Genomic DNA, 23,862 nt, shown 5'->3' with positions numbered 1-23,862 from the left:
CTCCCTTATCCTCCTCCAGCATCTGAGAATCCCCAGGGAATCAACATCCCTCATTCCCTGGGGGAAAGGTCAGCTGGCACCTAGACCCTGGATGAGGGAGAGGACTAAGGCTGGAGCCTTGAGGGGCTTACAGCTTGAAAACAATCAAGGTACTGGATTGGCTAAAGAGTTGGTGGGGGGTTTTCCCTAAAATAAAAGGACACATTTTTCATTTTTACCAATAACCTTATTGATTTGGATATTTTTAGTATATTGGCTATCTCCACATGGTATAACGTTGATTGTTTCGATTAATGTCTCGATTTGATTGCTATCAAGTTAAAATGGTCTACCCAACCAGATGGAGCATCATCCAGCAGCAAGAAATCTCCAGCACAAAACTTTACAAACCACTCTGACACCTTCAGTCAATTACAGCACCTCTCCATACACTGCACAAATCTTTTTCTGTATTTCAGTTGCATTTTTACCTTTCTTGAAATAATAAAGCATAATATGCTGAAAATGTTGCTTATTTTCTTCTACCTTCAATATTAAAATGGCTACCCCCAAATTCACTAATTTTGATGTTGTTTTAAAATGCACACTGATATGACGGCTGCTACAATACAATCTAACAAAATTGTTTCATATGAAGTTAAACACAAAGTGCTACTAGAGCCATCTGATGGAAAAAACGAGGCAGACCTTTTGGCCAACCCAGTACTCCAGAATGTGATTAGCCCACCTCAACAAGGAAAAGGAGGGGTGAGCAGTAGAGATGCCTGTTATAAGAGGCAGATAATAATGGTAATAGTAAAGGAAAGACAGAAGGTGTGTTTATAAATATACAAGGACCCATGAAGAAAAAATGACAAGATTTTTAGCTACATCTGAGGGCAGCGCCTTCCACTTTGTGTTGATAACATTCTATTAAGTGTCTGGGGCTCCCATTAGGAAACAGTTGCTGAGGGCCCTAGAGGCCCTTGGTGTCCTCCTGGGGTGAAGGCTGAGTTTCGGTGTTTTGGTGGCCCCTGTTGTTGTGTCTGTCTGGGGGAGTGAGCGGGCGTCATCTAGACAAGGACACGCTGAAGTCAATGCCATGACCTATGTGCCCAGGTTCAAGAGAAGCGGACATGCTCCAAAGCAATAATCAGGAGAAAGGAACTTAGGAAGGAACCAAGGACGTGTGTCACATGCCAGCGAGTCAGCTCCGACTCCTGGTGGCCCTATGAACGAGCGCGGTCCATGACGTCCTGTCCTCACTGGCCCTGCTCAGCTCCCACAGCCTCGTGCCCACGGCTTCTGTCATGGAGTCACTCCATGTCCTACTTTCCTTCTGTCTTCTGTTTCCCAGTATTAATGTCTTTCCCAAAGAGCCCTGCCTTCCATGATGTGCGTGAGGTAGGGCAGTTTCAGTTTTGTCTGTGTTTCAGGCTTAATTTGCTCTAGGACCCTCTTGCTCATCTTTTTGGTGGTCCGGGGTATCCGTAAGAGCTTTTCTCCAACAGTGTATTTCAAATGAATCAATTTTTTTCCCATCAGCCTTCTTCACTGTCCCACTTTTGCATCTGTTCATAGTAATTGGAAATACAAGAGTAGGGATGATCTCAGCTTTCGTCTATAATAACACATCTTTACTCTTAACAATCTTAAAACCCCTCTTTAATTTAGACGATGGTTCTCATTTAGTAAGTCAATGAACACATTTCTATATGCTCAGTTGGTTCAGCCTTGTATCTCCTAGACATATAAATAACCCTATGAAAATGAACAATAATTTTTCAAAATGATTTTGTTACTACCTTCTTACTTAAGGACCACTTAGTCCCAGGATGTTATTTTCTTCATAAAAACGAAAGCAAACGCATCTCATGGCAAGGCAGGAAACAGTGGGAGCAGAAACTCATTAAGAGGTGTGGATACAGAAAACTGCAGCTGAGAGTCTCACCTGTAACTGACCAGGCCCACGATTCAGGAAGCCCCACCACTCAAGCTCCTTTCAAAGCTGGACTCGCACTGAGCTTAAAAGAAGATAGTCTATTCCAAATTTCCAGGAAACTGAAACTGGAGAATTCTGCAAACCCTCTAAACTAGATTCCCAATCGCTCTCTGCATTAGTGTCCACAGGAACAGAGCAAGGGCCAGAGGCAGTTTTACCTCCTGGGGATTCACGGCCGTCAGGACAGAAACCTCGTATGACTGCCTCCCTGACTGCATGGTCACCAAGTGATGTGTCACATCAGGCACTGCGGACAGGGGGCGTGGGGATCCTTCAGCAAGCACCTCTGTGAAGCAACAGAAAAACGTTTCAACGAAAAGTGAATCCACACGTATACCTACTTGAAGTATCAAGCCTCTTATTAAGAATTTTAAAACTGTACCCTGAAAAACTGAATCCCGCGTTCCTGTATTTCTTCCAAATTAATTCTTATCTGATGACCATTATCAGCAAATTTGGAAAGTATTACAAAAAGGGGATGGGAAGAACTGGCAGGAAATCTTGATACGGGAGCTGACCACTCTTTGATATACCGACTGAGAGTGACACGGCTCCATCACTGGTAAGTGGACGGAAACAGGGCGCAGGCTGCTCGGGCAGGCGCGTCAGGAAACCAGCGCCGACCCTGAGAGCAGCCACCCGCGACACAAGCAGCACACTCTGTGCAGGGGAAGAACTAAACCTAGCTACAGAGTTCCTACTCAGTGTCCCCTCCTTCCATGAGACTTTCCTCCTTCAGGCTGGCAAAGGGCCGCCAGGCAATTTCTGTGCCTCACGCTCCGGCCGACCGCTAGCGTCATTCATAGAACAGAGGAGCCTCAGGTTGTAGAGCTCGGCGGTGCTGGCTCCACGTAGAAGGTACACAGATGTGGTCCCTTGTGCCCCCAACAGACCGAATAGGACGGGTAACTAAAATGTAGACCTCCTACTTGTTGAATGTTCATTAGTGGGATCACCATGAAGACCTTTTGGAAATAGTTTCTATATAAACCCCTTAGCCCTCAAATAAATTTAAATTTCTTTTAGCGGCTCTTTAGCTTAAACTGCTCTTCCAAACTATACCAGGTAATTTAATGTTTATTTCTATACTATCTTCTGTTCACTCAATGTTGTTACCCGTTTGTAAGTTTTAACTTCTCAATGAGATTTTAAGGGCCCTGTCTTCTACTTTCGTCTTTCCCACGGTGCCAGGCACAGGGTAGGCACTGAATAAATGCATGCTGACCTCACCTGTTAAGTTTTTCAGAGAAGAGGGCCTGGCCTGTGTAACTTGGGTGAAATTTCTATACCAGAGAGGAGCAACTGTCTCCTAGAGAGCCCTTTCTTTTCTCCAGAAGATATGGCTTTTGAAGGTATGGAGAAATTGCTTTATATCTCCTCTGTAAAACCTGATTATGTTCTGTTTAAATGTTTTAAAAGTTAAGTTCTTCCATAACTGCAATAGGAAAGATAGAAATAGTTGGGCTAGGATGCTAGGATTATGCATAATTTTTCTCTTAAAAATTTTTCTCTTTATTTTATTGTTACACCATCTTTTTAATGATTTTTTTTTAACAAATTCACTTATCCACCCCAGAGACAAAGAACACTAATGCTGTTAAAGCATACCACAGCTACTCACAAGAAATGAAATTAAATCCTTCATTCTGGAGATAATCCCATTCCTTAGTCTCTAGTCGCAGCCCATTTTCCCCAGATAAAGGAGAGTTAAAACTCTTACCATCATCCACTCCTATGATAGAATTGGTGTTCGGTAGGTTCAGCGACTCTCCACCAAGGCTGGGCTGGGAACTCACGGACACCAGGCCTTTACTGGGCCCCGAAGCCTCTTCCAGCAAACTACTGCCCATGAGCGGCTCGGCTGCACGGAGAACAGGGTGTGAGAGACACACGGCAGTCCAGCCTGCACCTGGTCCCCGTCTTCCTTCACAGGAAGCTGGCCTTTTCTTTCAGAACTAAAAATTAACCTGCGTCTTGGATACCACCTCCTATTTCACCTACTTTTGGAAAGAGTAAGCCTAGAAGGGGAGGGTGTGAGCCTCACGGATAAACATCTTTGCTTGTGATCAGCCTCTGGATAATCAGCCTATGAAATGAGGTGGATGGTTCCTGAGAAGTAATAATTTGGAATGAAATAATTGGTTAAGGAAAGACACGGAAAAGGCATAATAATAATAAAAACTGCTATCAAATTTAAGTTCGGGTAAAAAGGGAGGCAGGACTGAAGTAAGAACGCTGAAACTCCTGTCACACAGAAGTCTCTGTCACGGTGACACTCAGATGCTGGCGCGTGGACCGGCACTAGTCACCACCCAGCTCCCTGAGGGGGCTTTCAAAACGACGGGTTCTGGGATCTTACTTCCAAGTAATTTCATTTATCACATTTGGTTTGGTTTTGTTTGGGGGGAGAGTGGACAAGCAGTACGAATATACATGTCTGAAAAGCCTGCAGAGGATTTTATTGTACAGCTACGTTTGGAAACCACTAGCCCATCAAAGGAGACCAGGTCTCTACCCAAAATAGAATCAGAAAATGTCCAGATAACCAGGCAGCCGGTTACCTGGCAGGAAGACACGGCCCTCCGCCGTACCCTCTCTCCTCACCAGTCTGCTCCTGCTCTTGACTCCCAGCTGCACCCAGCTGCAGGTGATGCTTTCTCATGTGCACGTTCCTGCTCCCGCTCTGAGAGAAGGTCTTCCCACAGACTTGACACTGATGAGGCTTCTCCCCTGAAACAGGCCACGTTAAGACAGGAGAGCCAAAAAGACAAGGTGCATTTCTGACAACGAGAAAATGGACTCAAGACCTAGATGGAGAAGCCCATGAAATGTTAAATTAATCATAAGAAGCTGCTCCTTCTCCCACTCACCACCTGCCCCCCGCCCTGCAACCTTCAGTACACAGAAGCAGCCAGAAAAGTCACCAGGAAGGCTCAGCACGCTCACTGTTCCCAGCCCCCCATCAGGTACAGACCCACTGCACCGCTGCCTTCACAAAACAGCATCTTAGTGTAAGACCACGGGAGCCACACAGAATATCTGCTTCCGAGTTCAGATCAGCCTTCCCTGGACCTCTACGATCCGTACCATACTCAGGGATTCCAACCCCAAGTTCATAGTACCCCCTTCTCCTCTTTCCTGCTACCATTCTCACAGTCTTCAACATTCTCACTTGAGGTTCTTCTGCACCCTGGTCTGAGTACCTGAGTGAACCACCAAATGCTTTCGGAGGCTGGAATACTCGGCAAAGGAGCGGCCACACCCCTGTGCTTCACAAAGGAAAGGCTTCTCCCCTAGAAAGAGAACATGAGATGAAGACTCAGGCTTCTGAGGAACTGTCTCTTTCTTTTCCCATCAATCATTTTCTGCTTCCAGTGACTTACTCTGATTTTATAAATTCACACAATATAATTTCACCTGGGCTATCCGCCCAATGTCACCTCTCCACGACCTGCCAGTATACACCCACCGGGCGGAGAGCCCTGCCCTTTCTTCTAACAGTGGCTGCCTCCGGGCGTCATGCTTCCGCCTCCCTCCTGACTCCAGAGCTGGCCCCCAACTGCACTGACCTACCTTCTCCAGTGACCCCAGCCCCTGTGGGGTATCAAGAATAACATGGTGTAATTTATGCTGCCAGGGTTTTTACCTTTTATCAATTCTCTTTAAGAAGCAGTTTCTAGATCCATTCAAAATATATCTATTTTTAAAGGTTATAAAGTAGGTGTTATATATAGTCTCATTTTATAAAACAAGTAACATGTTTAGTCAGAGGTACACAGAAAAATCTGTAACAGTATGTTAAAAGTAGGTATACTAATAGTAGTACTATAGATGATTTATTTTCCTCTTTTTACTTTTCTGTAATCTTTTCTACAATATTACTGTTATTTTAAACCTCAAGCATGCATGGTAAAAACTGAGGAAGGCCTGCAGACTGACTGACAGCACCGTTAATGCCTGGCTTTGATACTGCACTACGACTGCATCAGATGTCACTCACTGGGGAGGCTGGGTAAAGCACACACAGAACTGCTTGTACTATTTTTGCAACTTCCTGTAAGTCTGTAATCATTTCAAAATAGAAAGTGAAAATAATGAGACGCAGTGTCTGTCCTCTAAGGGTCACAGACTAGTGTGAGAGAGATAAATGTAAATAACTTTAATAGAAAGTCTTGTAAAAAAGGGGGCTTTAGCATTTAGAAAGGGGGGACTCTATGATCATTGTTTTTTAAAGAAGCTGAATTTAAGCTGGTCTTAAAAGATGACAAGGATGGAAGGAAATTTCAGGCACAGGAGCCTTGCAACTTAAGAGTGCCTGGGGCCAGTTCAGAAATGGCGGAAGTGAAACAGTAAGAGACGCGTCTCTGTTCCTGGTTCTTGACAGAGAGCTCCTAAGATCCTTGCAAATGGGAGCAGTAGTAAAATCTTTTGTCTTAACATTTTTATTTGTTAAAAGATTTTATTTATTTTATTTTATTTTTAGAGAGAAGGGAAGGGAGGGAGAAAGAGGGAGAGTCAAGTGTGCTTGCCTCTTGGGCGCCCCCTACTGGGTACCTGGTCCACAACCCAGGCATGTGCCCTGACTGGGAATCGAACTGTGAACTCTTCAGTTTGCAGGCCAGGGCTCAATCCACACCAGCCAGGTGAAACTGATGAACAATGAGAAGATTAACAAGGGACAACTAGTAAGAGTTAGACTGAAGAGAGAAAGGTCATCCTCTGAAGTAAAAGAAAGCATTTCAAGATGTTCTGTATTATGAAATGCTACAAAGGTGATGAGCTGCGTAAGCATGAAAAGATCACTGCATTTGACAGTAAGGCACGCTGAGGTCTACTTCTTTCTTAATCTGTTCAGTTAGATGTTTTACTTGTTCTTTTATTCAAACTGCTTTCTTGAAGCACGTATAGTTTACTCTTTCAAGGAAGAGCTGAGCCCCTTGGCTGGGTAATTCAGTTGGAGCACTGTCCTGACATACCAAGGCAGCAGGCTTGATATCTGGCCAAGGCACATACAAGAAACAAACTGAACAAGCGAATAAGTGGAACAACAAGTCAATGATTTTCTCTCTAAATAATCAATCAGTCAATAAACAAGTTAATTAATTAAAAGGAGGAGGTGAGAACAGAGCTACTCCATCCTAAAACATAGCCAGTGGTAACATCGATCTAGAAGAAATCATGCCTGGAATAAATGTGGCTTCGGCTTGGATTTTACTTTTTAAATGTCCTTGAATTGTACCTGCTGTCATTTTAGCTATGCAAGAATGAACAAGGCAGAGACAACGGACATGTTGAGAAAGCAGAGAAGAACAGTTACATACCCTGAGGCAGGGGTCTGAGCTCAGTGATTAAGCTCCACCAAGACTTAGCATGTGCTGGGCCAGGTGGCTTGGAAGGTCGCCCTCCCCTTCAGTTGTCCCCTCACGTCTCCTTCTCAGACTACGAGCCAGGGTGTTTTTATTCTGCTGCTCTGATATTAACATGCTGTTTGACCCAGAACAAGTCACTTTTCTACTCTGTTTCTCAAGTTGTGAAGTTTTAATAAGAAAGCAAACTCCTCAAAGTTGGGGATTATATCTTGGCTTTTGTAACTCCCCCCATTTGCCCCCTTCAGTGCCTAGCACGGGCTCTGTAAGGCTTCTGTGACTCAGTGTCACTGCTTCAAATACTGCAGTGTTTGAAGATATCTGGAAAGGTTTATGTGGTCAGTATCTCATCGTGTCGATGCTGGGGTCGCACACACCTGTGTGGATCCGCAGGTGGTTCTTCAGATTCCCAGCTGTGGTGAACTGCTTACCACAGCTGGACTCAGGGCACATAAAGGGCTTCTCTCCATTGTGGGTCCTCATGTGCACCTTCAGCCGCTGCAGCACATAGAAACTTTTCCCACAGCCTTCTGCAGGGCATATGAAGGAGCGGTCATTCCTGGGGAAAAAAAACTGCATGAGCAACAATACTTGAACATGTTTACTGCTAGAGAGGACAAGTCAAAGCTCCTACTGACTTCTGAGGCAGTTAGTAAACCCCCAACCTGTATATACTGACTGAAGTTACCTGAAGTTTGTTAAAACCACAGATGCCCTGGCTCTTCTTCTCAAAATCCAGTATGGATTCCATAGGTTTAGGGTGGGGCCCACGTTTATGAATTATTCTTTTAAGTTCTCCAAGAAAGTATGCTTATAACTTGATTTGGGAACTCCTGCTGCAGCTCACTTAGGTGCGAATGTCTTATTAAATGTATGTCAAGAGTGAGATGAGACAGTGAATATCTTTCTACTAGAGAACAAAAGACATCTTAACCACAACAGCACGGCAGCTCCTGCCGGGCCTTCAGTTTGTCGAACTGTGGGTATGAGTTCCTCTGGAAGCATCAATGGGCCGTGGCTCCGAGTACGGAACCTCGGATTTGCTCACCGGTGGGTTTTGAGGTGGTACTTAAAGTGCGCTGGCCACACGAACGTCCGGTTACAGCCTTCCACTGTGCACTTGAGCTTCTTTTCCACTTGAGGAAGGGGCCCAGAATCTTTGGGCTGCCCGTCACCAGAACCAAGGTGGACGTTTTCTCCTATAAGAGAGGCACATATTTGTAATCCAGGAAAGGACCCTGCTCAGGTTCTTTGGTTCAAATAATAAAAGCTCTTCTATTTTATTCCTAGCGACCAATTATCAAATATCCATCTTCGTCTTCCCCAAATCTTTGTACCCACATTAACAAAAGAAGTGAGAGCACTCTATATGCCACCCCTTTACTCCAGAGAACCCCCAAAGCCATCATGCTTTGCTGCACAAGACTGGGCCTCTTTGGCAAAAGTACAAAATGTCCATTCTTTGGTTTCATACCAAAAAGCAGAGTTAAACCTACTTTGCATTAGATTGGTGGGAAGGCAGGTATATCACACCCAGAGTACAGCGCTAGAGAAGATGACTTAAAGTTCCAGGTAACAAAATCTTGTATTTAAAGGAGGAACAGTCATTCCGGCTTAGTTCTGGGCTCACGGTAGTTAATTTCTTTTGTAGATGGGATTCTTAGATGTCTATCTCCTGAAGTCAATTTGAGTGTGCCTGTCATTCTAGAGAGTACAAACCACCTTCCAGTGTCCTGTACCACCCCTCTTCAGGTACACAATAAAGAATGCAAAAACTCAGCAGATCTTTACATTTCTAACCACAGTGTAAAACGTGAGAGATAATACCTACTGAAGTTTTCTGTTCAATAGAATAAAAGGAGGAGAGGAGAGAAGCATACAATGCAGTATCTCCCTTAAATTTAAATAAATCAGTTAATTAAAAATTTATATAAATTCCAAAGTAGCAGGTGGTGCTCCTTTTCTTTCATTTTGTTTCCAACACAGTTGGACATCAATAGAGAAAAGTATTCATTTAATTCTGCTATAGACATGCATAGTTTATCTTTTCACTTATACCTTGGGAATAAGATTTAATTTCCAACTTTCCCTCAAAAGCCAAGATTTGGGCATATAAGTTGTAGCTGCCACACTCCCTGGAACCCGACAGCTGAGCAGTGCCTGTCCCATCTATTAATCCGACTCTCTTCCTGCCGGCCCTACATCCTCCTTGCTGTGCTTAATCAAATGCTAGTCATAAAACTAACTGCTCCAAGATCCAAGTAAAATCTGAGATGCCTTCTGTTACTTGATATGTTCCTTTTAAAATAATTGTCCCACAGTTCTTTTGTTTAATTGAAAAGGTAGTACCTGTACATAGGTAAAATTTAAACACCATATATTATAAAGCAAATTTCCAAATTCTAAAGTTCCACCAAATTAATTTCTACTGAAAGGTCTGTAGAAACCCCTCGCTAATCTGAGATTTAACCAGTGACAGTGGGGCTTTGTGTGTTCAATTCCGTAGATACAATGAGAACACTGATAAATCTGAGGCAGAAGAAAATCCCTAAGAAAAGAGCGAGTGGTCTTGTGTTTGAGTCCTTATAAAATCACTCACTAAAGGACTGCTCCCTCAACTACTCTGCTTTTGGGGGAAAAAAAAAAAGTATTGTCTGCAGAAGACAGATTAGCTTTAAAATGACCTCAACCAATGATAGTTTGGGATATTCAGAGGTCACCGAATCAACTGGTTCAAACAGTAAAAAACCAGAGACAAAGAAACTGCAGAAGCTGCAATACTGCAGAGGTTGAACAACAACTGCAAACACTTCAAAGGTCTTACAGTTACGGGAGGACCTTTTGCCTTTGGATGTCATACAAAGCAGGGATCAGTGGGCTCTTTCTGTAAAGGCCACACAGTAAATATTTTTTACTCTGAGGGCTATATGGTCTGCCACAACTACTGAACTTTGCATTGGTAGTTGCTGTAATAGACAATTTATAGAACTAACTGGCATACTAGTATTTCAGTAAAACTTTACTTACAATAACAGGTGTGTATTTGGTCCATGGACCTTTGCTAACCCCTGATGAAAGCATCAAATGCAAAATTAAAATATTTTTATATCTCAATAAATTTAGATGGATGTGAAGATGATTTGCTTCTTTAAAAAAAATTTAATCCTCCACAAGGATAGGCTTATTGATTTTAGAGAGGGATGGCGTAGGGGGTAAGAGAGAGAGAAAGAGATATCAATGTGAGAGAGAAACATCAATTGGTTTGCAGCCTGCACATGCTCTGACTGGGAATCGAACTTGCAACCTAGGTATGTGCCCTAACTGAGAAGTGAACCCACAACCTTTTGGTGTATGGGACAACACTCCAACCAACTGAGCCACCCGGCCAGGGCACTATGATTTGCCTTAATGAACTGTGCTACAGGACTCACAAAGTGGCTTTAGTAATGATGAAGGTATTTGTTTAAATGTATTAAAATGTTGAGTAAAATCATTTCATTACATGTTAGTGTGTAAAAAGCAACATCAAATTAGTATGTTCTGTATAATTTAAAATGTGTGTGTAACCAAAATAAAATTCTCACATGGCAATTTACAATGTTCAATTTTATCTACATGCCTAAAAGTTTATAAATCACAGTTAGCCCTCCAAAAGGCTTTTAGGCAATCATTTCACTGAGACATGGAAGATTATCATACATTTGGATTCACCTTATACTCAAGTGCCTCAGGGTAGTTGTTAGGTAGCAAAGAAACATATTTGGAGAGTAACAAAAACACCCATACAATGCTTTGTTGATTATAAGACATGTCACAGATAGGATCTTATTTAATCTCTATAACAACCCAATCAGGTAAGCTACCTGATCTCTTTGCTCTGAACATGAGAAAGCTGAAGCTAAGGGAGGTTATATTCCCCAGGCAAGGAGCTAGTAGAGGATGGCACCAGAGACAGATCTCAGGCCCCTAGAGTCCAACTCCCAAGTCCCCTACAACACTGCTTCTCATGGGCAAATATAGTACTATTGGATTGGCCAAAAAGTCTGTTCAGTTTTTTCCATAAAATAAAAGACACATTTTTCACTTTCATCAGTAACTTTATTGATTTGGCTGTTTTGAGTACATCAGCTATCTCCTGCTACTGGCTTCTAGTGGGTAGAGGCCAGGGTGCTGCTAAGCATCCTCCAATGCGTAAGACAGCCCCACAGCAAAGAGTTATTGGGTCAAAATGTGAACAGTGCCACGAAACTTTGCAAACCACTTCTGACACATTCAATCTGTCTAGCACCTTCTCCATCCACTGCACAATTCTTTATTTTGCATTTCAGTTGCCTTTCTTGAAATAATAAAACATAATACATCGAAATGGTGTGTATCTTATTCCATCTTTAACATTAAAATGGCTGCACAAAAATCCACCAATTTTGTTAAGTTTTTTTTAAATGCATGCTGAAATGGCAGCTCTCACAATACAATCTAACAAAACTGTTTCAAATGAAGTTAAAGATAACTAAGCATTGCTAGAGCCACAGTACAGAAAAAACTTACTTTTTGGCCAACACAATAACCTTATTCGTTACAGGTTAATGAGAAAACACAGTAGCGAATCTAAAGCAAAAGTACTATGGCAGGCACTCTCCTCCTGGGGGCACGCCCGTGCCTTTCTCCCCCGCTTCTCCTCCCCAAGGTGCATTACACCTTCCCCTTTCCCTCCCCTAAGCTCCAAGGGCCCTTCTTCTGCGTCCGTAACTTGTTCCCTGAGTTCACTCCTTCCAAGGCCCTTCCTTTTGCCTCTGTTAGACTTTGCCTCTTCTTTGAACTTTATCTTATTTACAAAAGAGAGTTACAGGCATGCTACACGGCAAAGGCTCTGCAGCGGTCTCGGAGTGGCTACCCAAAGCCATGGCCCTCAAGCCCTAACATCCATCACAACCACCAAAGGGCTTCTTCCTAAAAGATGACAAGTGTCTGATTCAGGATAGGGATTGAGCACCTGCACTGCTAAGTTCCTTGGTGATGTGACAGTCCGAGACCACACTGTGAAAATCCCCAGATGGAGGGAAATAGGAGAGGAAGTAGTACAGACAGGCTGAACTCAAAAGACACAGTATTACAGACCTCATGGCTAACTGCTAAACTGTCATGAGGAGCAATTCAGTTTCAGAAAAACAGAACTCAAAATATAACCACTGCATTACCAAAATCTCTGCACAGAATACTGGAAAACACCAAAGGGCTCTCACCATTGCTGCTGGTTTTTGCATTCTTTGCCAGCTGTGCACGAGTAGCAGCGATCAAACTGTCATGGGCCAACTCCTGGACCCGGAGGAACCAGGGAATGCTACTGTCCGTGCTCTCCCCGGAGAGGAAATCATTCCCTGAATCCTCGGCCTCATCTTGCACAAATACCAGGTGCTCGGCTGAAGAGCTCAGGCCTGGAAGAACAAGAGGATATATGAGAGTTAGCCATCAAGTAACCCTTCCATGGGCCCTGGCGCAGAAACCCCGTGTGTGCTGCTCCAGCCACCCCAGACCTCCACCTCTCACCTCATGTTGCAGCTCTCACCCAAGATTAGGTTATCGCCTTTCCACGCCCAGCCCACAGGCCTGTCTTTATATTACCTCCTCCTTTTTCACAGGCACAGCCATCCTTCCTGGCAACCAGGTGAGTCCTCACCCCATCCTATCCTCCCATTAGCCCCGCATGTCTCCTTCAGCTGTCTGCTCCCTACTGCCCAGCTTACAGCCTCCCTTATGGCCTTTAAGTCCATCATGCTCAAGTCTTTCCCATCTTTATTTTTATTTTTTTAAAGAATAGAAAGTCCCAGGTACTTCTCTAGCTGTCACCTTCACCTGTCCCTTCAAAGTCAACTTTCGTGAACAAGTGGAACTTCTACGCTGCATGCCCACTTTCTCCCCTGCCATCTACTCCCCATCTCTTTAACCCCGGCCTCCACCTCGGCTGCTGCAAAACCGCTGCGCTTGCCACGGTCACCAGACATGCGCTTCCGAGTCCTCACCTCACCAGCCCGTTCTGAAGCATTTAGCATGACTTAGTACCTTTTCTTCTTTAAAATGTTTTCCTCCCTTGGCTTGCCCCATGTCACTCACATGGTTTTCTTATTGAATTTATTGGGGTGACACTGGTTAATAGAATTATAAAGGTTTCAAGTACACAGTTCTGGAAGACATCGTCTGTATGCTGCACTGTGTGTTCACCGAGTCCTCCCATCACTACGCATTTGACCCCCTTTACCCTGTACTACCTCCTCCCTGCCCCTCTCCCTCCGGTAACCACCACTCTCCTTCTGGTTTCTTCATCCCTCTCCAGCAACTCCTTCCTGCTTTTCTGTTACTCTCTTAAATGTTTGGCTTTTTTTTTCAGGGTCCCAGATTTGTCTACTTTTCTGTTTATGTTCCAGACCAGGGTCCCCCAACCTCCAGGCCACAGACTGGTACCCCTTCAGCCCTGTCAGGAGCCCACTGCACAGCAGGAGGTGAGCTTGAGTGAAATGCACTTGAATCATCCTGAAACCATCCCCCAACTCCAGTCCATGGAAGAACTGTCTTCCATGAAACCAAACCCTGGTGCCAAAAAGGTAGGGACCGCTGTTCTAGACTATTCCTGAATCAAAGAATCCTACTCATACATTTCATACATTTCCTGGATCCTGATAAGCACCAAAACGACTTATTTCCCACCAGACCTCTCCAGAACCCTGGACTTCTGTTTCTATCTGTAAAAGATACCTCCTCCTGCATGTCCCTCCCACATTTCAACATCAACAGGCACAAAGGGGAACTAATCATCCCCCCCCCCCAGCCCTGTCCTTTCTGTGTTCACTATTTCGGTGACCAGCACCACCTCATTTCCCAAACAAGAGACTTCTGAGTCATCCTGGAGTTCACCCTCTCTCTTCCCACACTGAACTGGTCACTAGACTACATCCACTCTCCAAAATAATAAAATAATAAAGCTTCATTCCATTTTAAGCATGAGCAGAGTTCAGAAAAGGACAAAAATTACCTGCTCTTGTGAGGTTAAGAAGAATAAAAGAAGTGCTATCACTCGGCTGTAGATCTTGCAACAAGCTAGGAGACTCTGGAGTGGACAAAAACTCCGGGGACTTCTGCACAGTCTGAGCCCTCGTCTCCTCTCCGTCTGGGCCCACATTCACCTGCAGGCTTCTCAGCACAGCTGAAGAAGGGACCTCCTTGGAGGAGTTAGTATGACTTGGAGTATCATCTAGTAAACAGAAAACACCACAGACTTATGAAGCACCCGCCTCCAAAGATCTCCCCTGGTACCCTTAACACATCCCCTGGAACCTAACATCCTTACAGGAAGAGACGGCATTTTCATTTTACAAACACAAAATCTGCCTCGGAAAAGAACACAGAGGCAGTTTTAAGTTCTAACGGGAAGCAGGCCCAAATCTGCATATGCACTTATGGATCTCTGTCCTGGCGAGGCCAGAGGTCAGCACTTTCTGATTGAAAAGTATGGTTACACAGTGAATACGAACTTAAGAACATGATCTAAATTTTACTTATGTTTCTTGGGGAGAGATCACTTCCTTTAATTTTTACATCATGTGTGCGATAGTTCTGACGTGAGTCATTAGGGGAAAAAGAAAAACAGCCTGGGAAAAAACTGAAATTTTACGGAATCATCGACCCACTTCATTGCAGTCTGGGTTTACACGGGCGGCACAGAAACAATCAGATACTCTCTCTCCAATTTTGCTGTGAGGGAGGGCATCGGTTTACAAAGGGTTTGGCTGTAATATGATAAGGAGCTGTACTGCAGTGCAGTGTTTTCACTGCTGAAAACCCAGTGTTTTCAGGGGCTCATCTTTATCGAATAGAGACAGCCTTTCTTTCCTGTTTTAAGGAGATAACAGACGAGATCACAGGAATAAAAGTGGAGGCCTAGGGACAGTATGGCCATTTCAGAGCCCAAGGAAGTTACACAACAATGTAAATGTACTTAATGCTATACAACTAGCTGGATTTTAACTCATTAAAATGATGAATTTTGTTATGTATATTTTACTGCAAAAAAAATTTTTAATGAAGTTCATAGAGACACAGTTTATCACAGAACACTGGAAAAATAACCAAATATCCATCAATAGCAGCATGAAACTGTGGTGCGCTCATGCAACCAAACCACAGCCACCCACAAGGATGAACCTCACAAAAACAGAGTAAAAAAAAAAAAGGGTACAACAACATACATGCATACAATCCCACTAACTTAAAGTCCAAAAACAGCTAAAATTAAACTGTATTACTTAGACTTGGACAGTTACTGGAAACTTGCAAAGAAAAAATCATCCAAAACTTAAGGACGGTGGGGACCTATGGGACAAGAGAGCTCATCCTTAACAGGGAGGAGCCCATGGAGGGCTTAGGAGCTGGCCATGTTCCACTTCTGGATTAAGTAAGTGGCGGGGGTCCCCTTTACAGTAACTCCTCAATATGTGCATCCATGTGGTTTTACTTCTCTGTATCTACCACATACCCCAAGGGAAAAGCAAGCACGCAGGCTGTGCATGGAATGATACACAGGCACATAAGAGGGAGGGGAATGAGATTAGGGAGGTACGTGCAGACACATTTGCTATTATAATACTGTGTTTTATGAGCTGGGAGGTGAGTACATGAGTTATTATCTATCGGTTCTCTAAATGTTTTAAGTCAAAATTAGAACTAAAAGAAGGTAATTCGAAAAAGAAGATAGATGCTTTTGTTTCTGTTTTCATTTCCTTCACTATTGTTAAATATTTATTCAACAAATTAAAATTGGGAGAGGTAAGCCATGGACAAAGCCTAATGAAGATCAAAATTCATTGGCGCGTGGAAATTTTCTCATATTGAAAATCCTAGGTACCTGGAAAGATCCCCAACACACTAGTGGAAAAATGGGAATTGAGAGGGGAATGTGTGGAAAACAAGCAGCTACTCAGGGAAGCCTTCAGTCAACATTGGTTGGTTTATAACACCTGCCCTTCTTGAATCTTTACACATTTACATAGATTTTAAAGTCACTTGAAACTCAAAGCAAAAAGAGCACTAGAAGACAGTAACCAGAAGACTTTATAACAAATAACTTGTCACCAACAGGTTGATGTTGATCCTCTCCTGATTTAACATTAATGTCCCAAATTTTAAAACAAGGACCAGAAAGAGAAGCACTGCACCTAAAAACAATGTTGTCTCTGACAGCAGTCGAGTGACAGGGCTACGCCCTTCCCATCCAAAGCGCTCGACGTCATCCTACTCTACGTCTCCCGAAGCCTCCTCAGCCATTACCCACACTGCAGATGTGCAGCTCCTCTAACTGGCTCTTTCCTTTCAGCATAAAGCCACCCTTAAATATTCCCAATCTGAGAAAAGAACTTTCCATTTATCTTACATCCTTCCCATAGCAGGAGAGTCTTTACAAAGTGTAGATACTTAACTATACTTATCTTACACTAATATCTCAACCCACTGCCGCCTGGCCTTGCACCCCCTTTCCACAGAACAGGCCCCACTAAGGTCAACAGCAGCCTTGTTGACCCTCTCTCAGTGGGCCCCTTAGGAACCTCTGACACACTAACTACTGCCTCGGGTTCCACGTCTGTACTCCACGCAATATTCCTCACACTCCTCTAGCCTTTCCTTCTCCCCTCCTCCACAGGCTCTCCTGCCTGAACCTGCACCTTGAACAGGGAGTTCCAGGGCATTCTACCTTAGTCTTCTTTCTTCTCAGGCTCATACTCACTGAGTATGATAACCCATATAGGTTATCATACCCACTCCTACGGCATAAACTACCAATGCACTTAGGACTCCTATGGCTCCTTTTCCTCCATGACTCCAAAAGTGTAGTTCCCACCAGTCAGTTATAAAATCCGTTCTGCCGTTCCCCCGGTTCCATAGAATAGGCTAAGTTCTTATGACTCATTTATTTTGCCTGTGGTGATCTTAAGTGTTACCTGGTAATATTAGCTGACTGCATTCTGAGGCCTCAGTCACCGGAAGGAGGGACAAGCAAGTAATATCTTTAGCTTCTGATTCTACTAGCCCCTGTCCCAGCGGGATGGACGTATTCTGAACAAACTGTACCAGGAGCTAGGGGGTGGAGGGAGGGGAAACAACATTGAGAAACACAAGCTGTTAGAAGTGGATATAAACCTCTGAATTTACCAAAAGTTGATGATGTCATCAAGTCTTGATCATTCACTAGTCTCAGCCATATTCATTTAAAAACTAGATTAATGACAAATAAAATTTAAAGTTATTTTTATCAAGACATCTGCTCTAGAGAAAGGCTGAATTATATAATTAATTTAACCTCTGTTATCTTCCACCAAACGAAGAAATGATAAAAATAATAATTTTTAAATGATGGCTATTAAAAATTCAACCACATTGTACCGATTACATTTTTATAAAGCACTTTCTTTGTACTGGCTCCCCTAACCCTCACTGTTACTCAGTAAGCTCCAACATGTATTTTAAAGACCAGGAATCAAGTTGAAGACACTAAATGGTTTTTCTAGAGTCACAAGACTAGTTAGAAGCAGTGTCAGTCTTCAAACTTAAGTAATTTGATTCCAAACTCAGTGACCTTTCCATTATGTAACACAGATATACTTAAATTAAAATGAAAAAAAAAAAAAGAATAAAAACTAAAAATGGTTAAGTCCTCTAATTACATTAAAAATACTTTCAGATATCTGCAAAATTAATAAAGGAATGGTTTGTGGTAGTAAATACATACATATACACACAGTACACAGAAGTTTGTCATATAACTATCTAGACGTATAACTTTACATTTATTTAAATAACATGTATTAAAAGTCATAAGAGGTAAAAATGGAATTCTTAAATCTTTGAAAAAGTACTTAGAAACAGAAAAATAATAAACCAGTAGTTAAATTCAAAATAACATATCCCACAAAGACTAAACTTGCCTCTCCGGCCCGCTACGGAAGAGCCTGCTGACCCCAGACCAAGGAGGACAGGCTCCGGAACACGGCCCGCTGAAGGGGGAGAAACAGACTGAGGGGCTCACCTCTGGTTTGGACTCTAACTCATCTGATAACATTGATTCAGCTTCCAAATCCTGTAGCTGTTCGGGGGACAGGTTAAAATTTTAATTCAGAGCCAGCGACACCTTCCTGCTTATGCTCATATTCCTCTAGGAAATGCTACGCTTCTCCTGTAAGATGCTGTGCTGGGTGGGTGGGTAATCAATGTAGCCTAAAATAGGGGGAAAAAGGGAGAGAGACAGAATTAAGAGCAGAGGAAAAATGTAGCTAAATAAACAAAGCCTTCTTTACATAGGTGTGGCAAAAATAGGTTTACAGTTGCAACCCTCTTTTGCGTTAATAAAGCTATTTCAATAATCATAACCTGCATGTCTTTTTCCACACCAACAACTGTAAACCTACTTTTGCCCACATGTGTATATCCACAGTAAGCAAGCAAAGAAAGAATGTGGCCTAAAACACTTGTTTGAAAACAGAACAAGCCCAATGGGTATCAAAACCCATAAAAAGTTATACTTTGATGTAGAATTTCTACTTCTACTAATCTGTCTAAAGAAAAGGTCTCAAACATGGAAAATTTATATGTCCAAAGAATTTCATCCTATCATCTGCAATAATAAGCAACTGCAAGCAACATGTAAGTACACATATACATTCAACAATCAGGGACCATTGATTAAATTATACCCAGCAATTAGAAATGTTCATTAAATTATGTCACTTAAAAATATGGTTATGAAAACAATGTAACAATGAAGAAAAATGCCAATGACAAATTACAAAAACCAAATACAAAATCACACATTTGCCAATATTAAAACTAGTTAAAATACACAAAGGAAAAAGAAAGAGAAAATTCACACAGCTGTGATACTTTGGGTGGCAGGCTGATATGACTTATTTTTCTTTTCTCAATTTCCCAATTTTTCTAAAAATAGTTGTACTGTCAGTCAAAATTTGAACAATGTTTTCTAAAAGTAGTACTCTTTGGACCCTGGTGGAACTGTTTTCTCCCCATAATTTAAATTCTTATTTTCTTATAGCTTTGTTTTTTTTTTTTTTTCAGGATCTTGGCAAAATGATTTAATTTTATTTTGTACAATTGTTGCTAAAATTGTAAGCACTATTAAATACAAAATGGTCATACAGTGTAAAATGCACCCAGGTTGGGAATTTTCCATTAACACCAAGGTAAAGCGAAAAGTTAGAATAAGACAGGCTTATTCCACAAAGAGGGCACTGAGAAGGACCTGAGCAAATGTCACTGCCCTAACAGTTCCTCCCTCTCCCTTGTCAGTTGCCAGAAATCCATATTTTCCATCACTAAAAAAATCACAAGATTTCGTAAAAAAAAAAAAAACTTTAAGGCTCCCACATAAAGTACCATAAATCCCTAATTTCTCCTCTCACATACATTTTTCTTAGTCAAGCACTACAAACAGCTCAGTGTGGTTTATCCATCCCTCTCTTTACAGAGAAGGGACTGAGGCCCCATACATCACTTGCCCAAGTCACTACAGAGCCCGACTCCCACCCACAGAGCAGGCTGGCATGAGCAGTTGGCGTGAACAGTGACTACATCTCTCTAAGCCTGATCTTGAATCACAGAGTTCCAGAATTCCTTTCCCCTGATTCCAGCTCATCTCAAGAAGCCAAGAAATTACCAAATGTTTATTTAGGTTATCCTTAAGCTTCCTCCAATTTTGAGATTCTAGGATTGTAAAATCTCTAAGAAACTAGACAACTATTTACTGTCTTTATATATTTGTTAGGTTTTTTTAGAAACTAATGGTGCTGGCTCCGGGAATGGCTTGTCTCCTTACCTAGTGGGAAAACATGGAAGGATATGAATACATGCCCTGAACAAGGGGAAAATCGGGTACAGCAGATCTTAGACATTTCTGCAAAGCTGTGATAACTTAGAGAAAGGAGCTGCACTGCCCTCAGTTTAAGAACCACCTCTGGTTCACCCTCTCTCAAGGATCCATGGTTAATCTATGACACCCTTTAGGACGGTCTAACCTGTGTCCCACAGGCTGCGTGTGGCTCAGGATGGGTGTGAATTCGGCCCAACACAAAATCATAAATTTACTTAAAACACTATGAGATTTTCGTGTGTGATTACGTGTCACAATGTATTTAATATGTGGCCCAAGACAACTCTTCTTCCAGTGTCGCCCAGAGATGCCAAAAGGTTGGATACCCTAAGACTGTTTTCGTTTCAATGATAATCTTAAAAATTAGCACAAGCACTGTCTGGAACAAATGAGTACCCATACTACAACTGAGTGCAGGCATATAATTCTGGTGTCCAAATCTGAGGTTTGTATGTGTGCCGTATAAACAACAGAGAACAGTGGGATGCAGCAGAGTAGGAAGGCCGCCCTCAGAAGAGTCTGTGCTGGAGTGCTCGGAACCATGGCAGATGTACTGTGTGGATCTCATCTTTAACCCAGCACTAGCTAAGTGTGGTGGCAAATCCAATTCAATTCTATTCCAGGTTCTGGTTACCCATTTAACAGATTTTAAAAAGTACAATGCAAATCTGCTTTAAATAACAGCTTCTCTGAGACAGAATTCACATACCACACAATTCACTCATTTAAAGAGTACAAGTTGTGCAACCCTAACCGCAACTTAAAAATTTCCTCATCCCAATAAAGAAAACCCATACCCACTTTCTCCCAAACCCTCCACTGACCAGGCCTGGGCAATTATTAATGTACTTTTCATCCGCGTGGATTTACCTACCCTGAACATCTCTTATAAAGGGCATTATACGTGTGATCTTTGATGCCTGGCTGCTTGCACTTAGCATGATGTCTCCAAGGTTTGTCCTAGTTGAAGCATGCATTGGTACTTCATTTCTTTTTGTTGCCAAGCAATATTCCATTGTATGGATATATATTTTATCTATTGAATTATCAGTTGATGGTTATTTGGGTTATTTCCACATTTCAGCTATCTCCACAATTTGGCTATTATGTATAATGTTGCTATGAGCATTCAAGTACAAGTTTTTCCGTGGACATATATTTTCATTCTTTTCTGTACCTGTCTAGGGGAGAAACTGCTAGGTCATATAGTAACTATGTTCAATCTCTCGAGGAATACCAGGCTGTTTTCCAAAGTGGTTGTGTCACCTTAAACCCCACCAGTAGTGTATGAAGGGGATCCAATTTCTCCACACCCTCACCAGCTCTTGTTAGTGTCTGCCTTTTTCATCATACCCGTCCTGGTGGGTGTGAAGTGGTGACTCACTGTGGTTTTGAGTTGCATCACCTGATAGCTAATGATGCTGAGCATCTTTTCCTGTGCTTATTGGGCATTTGTACAACTTTTTTGGCGAAATGCTTAAAACAGGTTGGTGGCTCACTTTTAAATGATTCATCTTTTTATTACTGCATTCTAAGAGTTCTTATATATTCTAGATATAAGTCCCCTATCAGATAGATGATTTGCACAAACTTTCTTCCATTCTGTATTATCTTTTCACCTGCAAAGCATATCTTTTTTTAAATTTTATTTATTTTTAGAGAGAGGGGAAAGGAGGGAGAAAGAGAGAGAAAGAAACATCAATCAGTTGCCTCTTGCATGCCCCCGAATGGGGACCTGGCCCACAGCCCAAGCATGCGCCCTGACTAGGAATCAAACCAGTGACCTTTTAGTCTGCGATATGACACCCAACCCACTGAACCACACCAGTGAGGGCACAAAGCAAATCTTATCTTCAATTGAACAAGTCAACTCTAACTCTACAAAGTTATTATAAATACCACATTAAAGTTGACATCTGAGGACTTCTCAGTCAGATCTGGTTAAATGTAAGATCTGATTATCATAAACTGTGTAATAATGCCCTGACATTATAAATAGTATCTTGTATGATATCCTCTGCATTAGTATTACTTAAGTTAAAATGTAGAAACAGATGAAATATATTACTGAATCCAAAGCTAAATCTTTCCACTGTTAAACTCAACATTAAGTATGTATTTCATTTTAGCAAAACAACTCTACCACATAATATGAATGTTAATTTGAATTTTCGTTTTATGATGTTGTTTACATCTGTATACTTACTCATAAAGTTGTAAATCCATGGAGACAATTGATATATCCTGATAACCTAAATTTTATGACACACATGGTTCCCTATGACCAGCAAAACAAGTTAGACTACTTAAACAATCTCTGTTTAGCATATATATTTTAGAAACCCACCAACCCTCACACTGCTATTACTGATTTATAAATTTGTTTTGATGTTACAGTTAAGAGCTATAAAAGTTCAGCACAGAAGATATAAGTATTACCTAGCTTTATGTTTATTTAGAGTATTTATAATAAAAATAATTTGCTAGGATGGGGGGAGGGGTCCCAATGCAATTTGTTCCTTTAAATGCAATTTACATGACAGTGGAGTGAAAGGCACTGCTCTTACTCAAAGGGAAGCTATTTTCAATAAAATTACAGGTCTCAGGAAATTTCTTCCCAGGCTTTCTCATGCTATTAAGATAAGAGATCAGAACTGCAGTGTACAGAGTAGTCACCTACATCACCCAAAGGTGTTTAAGGTGGACAGTTAATATATGTTCTTTTTTAAAATGTATTGATTTTGAGAGAGAGAGAGAGAGAAAAGTTGGGGGGGGGCAAGAGAGAGAAACATCGATTTGTTGTTCTGCTCACTCAGGCATTCATTGGCTGATTCTTGTATGTGCCCTGCCCGGAGACCCAACTCAGAACCTTGGCAAAAGCGGGCGATGCTCTAACCAACTGAGGTATCCAGCCAAGGCTATTCATTTTTATTATGTATCTGTCGCTGGTGGACAGGCAAAATGTTTATCCCTATTTCTTTTCAAATAGAAAATGTACTAATTTAGCTCCATAAATAATAGAAGAGACAATGACATTTAATCATCAGCAACCAAGGTCGGACCCATCAAATCATGTTTTCCACAAAGCACTGATAAGGCATCTTGGCTCTAGATGAAGAGTCACTACAAAACCAACTGGCCTCAGAAAGCCAGGGACTGGTCTAAGCAGTACTGTCCAGACCCTACCTTCCTCTCCCCTTGCTAACAACTAAATTTTACATGTGCCTGGCTCCCCAACCACCAAAGTATATTAATCTGCTTTAAAAAAAAATCTTGGTACAGCATACATTATTTAGAAATCCACAGACCCTGTCACTGCTATTATTGAATGTTAGCCCATTGTCAGCCTAGAGGTTAAAAAGATTGCAGGCAATTAAGGCCTTTGCAATGACCAAAGCAAAGAACAAGGAGCCCTGAAAAGTTATGGAGATAATTAGAGAATTCAACAAGAGCAGAGTGGATTTAGGACAACAGCATCTCTATTATCAGGACCATCCTGAGAACAACTCTCCTTCTGTTTTTAGTCAAATAAACAAATCCGGGGAAGTCAAGTTTGAGAAACTGCATTCTTTTTCTACAGCACACCCAGC

The 23,862-nt window shown here is 42.0% G+C and overlaps 1 protein-coding gene across 2 annotated transcripts in view; it reads right to left on the bottom strand.

The window, feature by feature from the left end:
- The window catches only part of ZNF410 (zinc finger protein 410), a 32,523-nt gene that overhangs the window by 2,571 nt on the left and 6,090 nt on the right, over positions 1–23,862 (bottom strand). For both annotated transcript variants that reach the window (XM_045822674.1, XM_045822673.1), the window contains 10 exons: positions 18,419–18,606; positions 17,334–17,469; positions 14,375–14,593; positions 12,591–12,782; positions 8,396–8,546; positions 7,725–7,906; positions 5,185–5,274; positions 4,586–4,711; positions 3,702–3,842; positions 2,140–2,267 (listed from right to left, as the gene is read on the bottom strand). In XM_045822674.1, coding sequence (XP_045678630.1) covers positions 2,140–2,267; positions 3,702–3,842; positions 4,586–4,711; positions 5,185–5,274; positions 7,725–7,906; positions 8,396–8,546; positions 12,591–12,782; positions 14,375–14,593; positions 17,334–17,469; positions 18,419–18,451 — 1,398 coding nt within the window. In that variant the 5' untranslated portion in view covers positions 18,452–18,606. The remainder of the gene's footprint in view (positions 1–2,139; positions 2,268–3,701; positions 3,843–4,585; positions 4,712–5,184; positions 5,275–7,724; positions 7,907–8,395; positions 8,547–12,590; positions 12,783–14,374; positions 14,594–17,333; positions 17,470–18,418; positions 18,607–23,862) is intronic.

The sequence above is a fragment of the Phyllostomus hastatus genome, unplaced genomic scaffold, assembly GCF_019186645.2.
Source record: "Phyllostomus hastatus isolate PE091 unplaced genomic scaffold, TTU_PhHast_1.1 phas_scaffold_501, whole genome shotgun sequence".
Lineage (NCBI taxonomy): Eukaryota > Metazoa > Chordata > Mammalia > Chiroptera > Phyllostomidae > Phyllostomus > Phyllostomus hastatus.
Note: the sequence above shows the minus strand (reverse complement) of the source record. Positions and strands in the feature narration are given on the sequence as shown.